The 7500-nt window shown below is 40.2% G+C and overlaps 1 protein-coding gene across 1 annotated transcript in view; it reads left to right on the forward strand.

The window, feature by feature from the left end:
• LOC308365837 (E3 ubiquitin-protein ligase TRIM35-like) overlaps window positions 1–1262 on the forward strand; it is a gene marked incomplete at its 3' end in the record, with an annotated part of 10024 nt that extends 8762 nt beyond the window's left edge. Inside the window, exon 6 of the mRNA XM_080839440.1 lies at window positions 712–1262. Coding sequence (XP_080695566.1) covers window positions 712–1262 — 551 coding nt within the window. The remainder of the gene's footprint in view (window positions 1–711) is intronic.
• Between the last annotated feature and the right edge of the window lie 6238 nt (window positions 1263–7500).

Consider the following 7500-nt stretch of genomic DNA (forward strand, 5'->3'; position numbering starts at 1 on the left):
ACACACACACATACACACACACCCATATATGTGCCCTACTACAGCTCAGAGTGTCTTTGCTTCTTCTCTCATAAGTTCAGCAGGTACACATAAACACACACACACACACACACACACACACACAGACACACACAGGCACACACATACACACACACACACACACACACACACACAGACACACACACACACACACACATTTGATTCATTTATTTGGAATGACCAATACTGATACAACACCACAGCATCCAAATATTAGTAAAGAGCCTATTATGTTTCACACAAAAACACAAACACTGTGCAAGTATTTACAACCAAGTGAATCAGGAGATGAATAAAAAGTCATATCAGGGGTAGAGATGGCAGCGCCTTCTCCATATATGCAGACTGCCTACACACACACACACAAACAGAGGGGTCGATGGATCTATGTGATGCTTTGAAAACACACCGATTGCATTACCAATGAAAAGACTAAAATGACTATAGTATACTACTAGACTAAAAATACATGTGTCTAATTTAACATGACTTCTGGTCAAAGCCACGCCCACTTCTGGCCTTCTATCCAACAACAGACACGAAGACAGATCATTTTGTTGGTTTAACAAATACAAATACAGATACAGATAATGACCTCTAGTTTGTATATGTGTATGTGTCTTTTTTTGTGTGCTCTTTCCACCTAAACCATTTGTGTTTCCCACTCTGCAGCTCCTGTGACTCTGGATCCCAACACTGCAAACCCATGGCACATCCTGTCTGAGGATCTGACCAGTGTGAGACGGGGTGATGAGAGACAGCTGCTTCCTGATAACCCAGAGAGATTTGATAAGTATACCACTGTCCTGGGCTCTGAGGGCTTTAACTCAGGGACTCACTGCTGGGATGTGGAGGTTGGGGAGAACACATGGTGGGGTGTGGGTGTGATGACAGAGTCTCATCAGAGGAAGGGAGAGTATAAGTCCAAGAGTGGACGGTGTTATGTGTATTATCAAGATGGTAAATATAGAGCATATTCTCCACCACAGCCTGAGACTCTCCTCACAGTGAAGCAGAAACTCCAGAGGATCAGAGTGCAGCTGGACTGGGACAGAGGAGAGCTGTCATTCTCTGACCCTGATAATAACACACACCTACACACTCTCACACACACTTTCACTGAGAGAGTGTCTCCATACTTTGCTAGTGGCTGTAATATCTCTCCTCTGAGGATGTTACCAGTGAGAGCTTCAGTAACAGTAGAGCAGCACAGCAAGAGATGATTGTAAAAAAGATAATGTAATTTCCTTTTGCACTCTGACTAATTGGTTGTTTTGTTCGTTGCCTTAAGGAAATCCCACAGGTGTCATGTGATCTAAATTATGTAAATATTACAAATTTAACAGTAAACATCTTTGACAGAAATCTAAATGAAATTCCTAAACAAGTTTTTTTTTTATTTTCTAAAGGTACGCTGATGTTGGCTAAATGTTTCCATCCTTCAGTTGACGTATAATCTGTTAAAATCCCACTGAGGTGCTGAAACAGTTGAGCTGCTCAGCTTCATAAGTCTGATCAGATCAGGGCTTTAATCCATTGTGTGATTTTAGTTTTTTAGACAGCTTTGAATGATATGGGAGAAAAGGAATTGTGTTCAAAAAATAGTACCTTTCAGGAATGTTTCTTGTGGTTGATGCAGCAATCTGGCTTTAGTCCAGTAAAGAGCTGTAAAAAAGCACATGAATATACTCAGGAGTCAGCAGTGTATGTCTGAACAACAAGCATCTCAAATTGGAGCCATACTGTTTAACCCTCATATAGTGTTCGCAACATGGTTACAGAATTGACCGGCCTGACAGAACTGTTAATAATGCTTTTTGCCAAAATTTGATTTCTAAAGATGCAAATAATTGTCATTATGACCATTATGTATAATTTAAGATTTTGAAGCCTAATTTTAATGATGTTGTTCTACTTGTTTGTGTCAAAAATAAAGAATATTCACAATAAAATATAAATTAAACAAACTTACAACTAGCGTATCTCATGGATGAGACTCTCAGGGCTATTAGTATTTTCTGTGTTTAACAATGTCTTGAACAAATTGAAAATATTCATCAAATCCATCATTATACAAGGAGTCTTGTACATTCATCTCAAAGGCCCTTTCATTATTGACCAGAAACAAAACTAATTATTTATTTGAAAAACAAATCTCAATAACTTTTAATATAATTAGTATGTAGGGTAAAGGATGTCATGGATGTCATGTGGTCGTACAGAATTGCAGAAACGTGTGAATATGAGTTCAAGATGTTATTACTCCAGAGCCCAGTGCATGTCTTCTTGAATGTCTTGCGTGTCTTGTTCTCTGCCACACAGTCCAGTTAATCACATGAGAAATAAGTCTGATCGTCTACCACAGAGCTCTTCATGAAGAGAACTTATGAACAATAACAATAGTCTCTTACACCGCCACTGACATTACTTACACTTGATATTTCACACATTTTTGTTCATTTTATATTCATGAAGCTGTGTTTATGGTTCAGATCATTTAATCAGTGCATTTTGAAGAACTCACTACTACATTTAGTTGGGGCGGCGCTACAGGGCCCTCCACTCCCGGACCAGCAGGCTCAGGAACAGCTTCTCCCCGGCGGCTGTCACCTTGCTGAACCCTGCACCACAGTGATAGCCCCCCTGGCTACCCCCTCACACACCTTCCTCCAGTGACTGCATTCCCCCCTTCTACCCAGCGACTGAACATTTGCACTAGCTTGTTTTATAACTACATTTCTCACCTATAGTGTAATCATATTTATATCTATTTATCTACAATATATGTTGTCCATATTGATCGTATTCATATCATATCATGCCTCTTACCTGATTTATAACTTCTACTGCTACCTTCACCTGTGCACCTGCACTTTACATACCATAATAAGCCTATATCACATCTGCACTAATCACCACTATTGCTGTTCATGTTCTTACTGCACATACCAGAGATGGGCAAAAATACATCAAAATGTATGTTGATACTAAATACAAAATACCCCTCAAATAAATGTATCAAAATAAAATACAAAATACTGTTGCCAGAAAATGTAACAAAATACAATACATGTATTTTGTATTTTTAAAATACAGGAAATACTTTTTCAGATTTTTCAGTTTTCTCACTATTTGGTAGAACATTCAGGTTTGGGCTAATCAGTGGCGTAACGTAGTAACCACGGGGCCAGGTGCAGGCTATTATGACGGGCCCATGACAGTGGTTCCGTATCCTTTTTTTCATGTTTGTAACCGCCGCCACAGGGCTCTCATTGCAATCTCTATGGCTTCCGGGAGGGCTATCCCCACCGTGCTTTCGTCATACGTAATTGCCAGGTAAGGACTAGGACGCGATCTGGCACTCCGCGCCTGGTAGAGACTCTCCACTTTGTGAATGAGGCGCGCCTCACCTAGGACGCGATCTGGCACTCTGCGCCTGGGCGAGACGCTCCACTTTGTGAATGAGGCGCGCCTCACCTAGGACGCGATCTGGCACTCTGCGCCTGGGCGAGACGCTCCACTTTGTGAATGAGGCGCGCCTCACCTAGGACGCGATCTGGCACTCCGTGCCGATGAGACTCTTTTTAAAGATCTTAGCCTACTATAAACGTTGTTGAGATTTTTATTAGGTTGAAAGTCGGTAACAAAACAGAGACAAATAGCTACACGTCAAGCAATGTCATTTATCTCCTAAAATACGTTTTACGAATCCAACTCCATTACCACTGCACACTCACAACCTTACAGATAACGTATAGAAGTTGTACTAGCATTTGTATTCAAAGTTTACACTTTAATCTACCAAAGTACTCACCGTTTAACAATACAACTTCCACAAGTTACAGATTATCTTTGACAACAGTGGCGCCCGCATGTGATTGACAACACTGGCGCACACATGTGACACCACACAGATAAATGACCGTGTAGCTATTTGTTTTGTCTCTGTGAGAATGAGTAAGATCTTTAGTAAGAGTCTCAACAACGTTTATAGTAGGCTAAGATCTTTAATAAGAGTCTCATGTGCGCCTGCGCCCCTGCCTCTATGCAATGCGGCGCGGAATGCCAGATCGCGTCCTAGGTGAGGTGCGCCTCATTCACAAAGTGGAGAGACTCGCCCAGGCACGGAGGGCCAGATCGCGTCCCTGACCTTAGCTCTAATTGCGTATAAGGACATCACACAGCTTTCATCAAGTCACATTGTGTCCAAATGTCTAACGTTCAGTGCAACAACTGGATTCGCTCTATGAAAGAACCTCCTTTAAGTCGGTGTACTAATGAAGATAAATTGACAAGGATCAAGACAGCTTTCGAAGTTTACGACCACAACCCTGTTTTGTGAAAAAAATTGATTTAACATAAGAGTCAATGAGAGAGATCTGGGGTGATTTCCTTTTCTAGGGGCGGGCCATAAGAAGCAACACTTTTGGCAAATTGACTGATTCGACAATGACATTCAGAGGCAGATCAGATGATCTTGTGGTAGAATCTGACAGAAAAAAATCTCCTTCTGCCTAAACACTGGAAAGTAATTTGAGTATTTTAAATACCAAATTACTCCACTCTAAAGTATTTTGATACAAATTACTTTTGATTTTTTATCAGCCCTATCAAATACAAATTACAAAATACTCAAAAGCAAATTAACTAGTATTTCAAATACAAGTAATTGAAATACTGCCCATCTCTGGCACATACCCTATATACTGTATCTTATATCATACTGTATGTGTCCTATTTATTTATTTTAATATTACCATTATTCATATGCACATACTCTGCACTCTTCTACTTTTTGCACTTCTGGTTAGATGCTAACTGCATTTTGTGGTCTTAGTACTCGTTGTCTCAGACAATAAAGTTGAATCTAACCTAATCTACACAGATTAAGCTCCATTGCATCATATAACAGAGGAGGAAGGGCTGAGAGTGTGTTTGCGTGTTCTTTTTCATATCCACTGATCTGGGGTCAGTCTCTGTGTCTCCGGCAGGTACAGTTCACACCCACATTCTCTTACCTGAACTTCAGAGACAGTGGAACTGGTCTGGCAACTAATGCTGACCAATCAGAATCCCTCCCTCCTGTAACTGACTGGTGATAATAATAATTTTGTACCACAGATAAATATAGAGACTCAGTCAGACAGTGGTAAAAAAATCAGGAACTAGGTTTTATTTACGATGATGGGCATCAGGGGAGGAAGAGCATAAAGATTCACCGGCTTCTGCGACTAAAACTGAGAAAGTCTCAGTTGACTGAAACACGCACACACTGACTAGAACACACACACACATTGACTCAAACACACACACACACACACACACACACACACACGAATGCACTATCCCAGACATTTTCTATTCTGAAACACACACCGTCACACTCCCAGAAATATTCTGTTCTGAAACACACACACACACACACTCCCAGAAAATATTGTATTCTGATCAGGGACAAGATATACACAGATATAATGAGGACATAAAGTTGCGCAGGAGACCACACACACACATGCAGGGATTCTTCAACTTAATATGAAAAGATGAAGGACCAGGAATCATCAGACATTAATAATGATCTTCACTCCGTCACTGGCCTCAGAGCAGGAGGTGAAGTTGAGTGACAGGTTCATTCTCTGTCCTTTACTAGATGCTCTTAATATGTTTATCTGAACCCCATGAGTTTGGACGTACTGGTGAAACAGCCTTCAAAGAGAGAGTCTCAAGACAAAATGGCTTTGAAGAGGAGAGAGTCTGAAGACAAAATGGCTTTGAAGAGGAGCTGACCTGTTCTGTGTGATGTGGAATCTTAAGAGGTAACACATGAAAACATGAAGAAACATTTCTCAAAATAGTTATATGGAAACACATAGTGTGTACTCATTTTATTCACAAGGGTCTGAAGCATACCTGCAAACCTTTGAGTAGTAAAATCTGGGAGATTTCGGCGGGGGTGGGTGGGGAGTTTTGAGGGGGGCATGGATGGCAGAGGCAGGCAAATGTTGGTTTTGAGGGATATTGTGCATATAAGTATTTATACACAACGTATTAAGTAGTCTTCAGTATATAAATAAATACACAATAACTGTTTGTATTAACAAAACAAATATATTTATGTATTTATTTATTATTATGTATGTATTCACAATGTATTTATTCACAATCACTTATTTATTATTATAACAGCTATTACAATAACTTATTATTCAATCATGACATTTTGTATTACAACAAAGTCATTCATATGAACATCACATAAACAAATGATGAAAGCCTGGCACAGGTCTCAGGATATTCATTATAATTTAAAACTACTATTTTGTAGTATTGTATATGTAGGTGGCTGACTTGGCTGTCCTTTGTGTTTTCTTACATGGGGTGTACTTTGAAGGAGGCTTAGTATAGTTCATTTTGCAAGACAAGAGAGAGTACAAAGTACTGTTGTTCAAATTTGTTCTATTCTTTGTAATAATGTTTTAAAACCATACTGAGAGTACTCTCTGAGGAGGCATTGCTATGTGGAATGCAAAGTAATGCCTTCATCAGCCTAGCCAGCTGACTGAAACGCTCATCTTTCCCAACAAGGCCCCAGAATCTGGCTGAATAGTCATCACAAAAGGACAACGAGATGTTGTTGAACATTGCCATTTTCAGTTCGACCTGCAGCACTCTTGTTCGGCCTGTCCCTTAGTGATACAATTCGATATTGCCCTTTTGTGCCTCGGCAGCACGAATATTTTGTGAGACGGAGACGTCATTCTTACCGCCGTGCCCAATGTTGAAATCATTACAAGCTTTGCGAAAAGCATGATTATTTTCAAGATGACTGTTCGATATGAATTGAAACTCCTCTGTCCAACAAGCCTTACATTTACAAACATATTTCAGGCGTCGCGTTCTGCCATTTATCTTTGCCGTTGCCATTTCAACTTCGCGCGATAGCCTCCGTGTGTATAATTAAGTCAATAATACCGTTTACGACCTTTTACTGTCCAGAGGAATTCTGCAAACACAGAGGGAGGGAAAGGGAGGTGTTGTGTGGAGAGTGTCAGAGAGAAAATGGGAGGAGCAAACACTGACAGCTTTATAGAGGAAGTGTAGCTCTGTGACAGACGGCAGCTTTGTTCCACGTTACACCTCTACAAATGTTCTAGCAGGTTAGAAACTAATTTAAAAACACTCAAACTGGACATAGTTGATTGCAAAAACACGTTGGAGAGGTTGCAATGCTTGCATACAAAAATAGGACTCAGAAACGGACTGGATTTTCAAACTCGTGAAAGTGAAAGTAAAGTTTGGTGGAAAAACAACGAGAGGGATACTTAAAAAAAGATTTATATTTATTCTTGGAAAATGGCTTCGAAACTAGAGGAGGATTTATCCTGTCCTGTGTGCACTGACATCTTCAAGGACCCAGTTCTTCTGTCATGTAGTCACAGCTTCTGTAAAGCCTGTCTGCAG

This window comes from Sprattus sprattus (genome assembly GCF_963457725.1).
Source record: "Sprattus sprattus genome assembly, chromosome: 5".
Classification (NCBI taxonomy): Eukaryota; Metazoa; Chordata; class Actinopteri; order Clupeiformes; family Clupeidae; genus Sprattus; species Sprattus sprattus.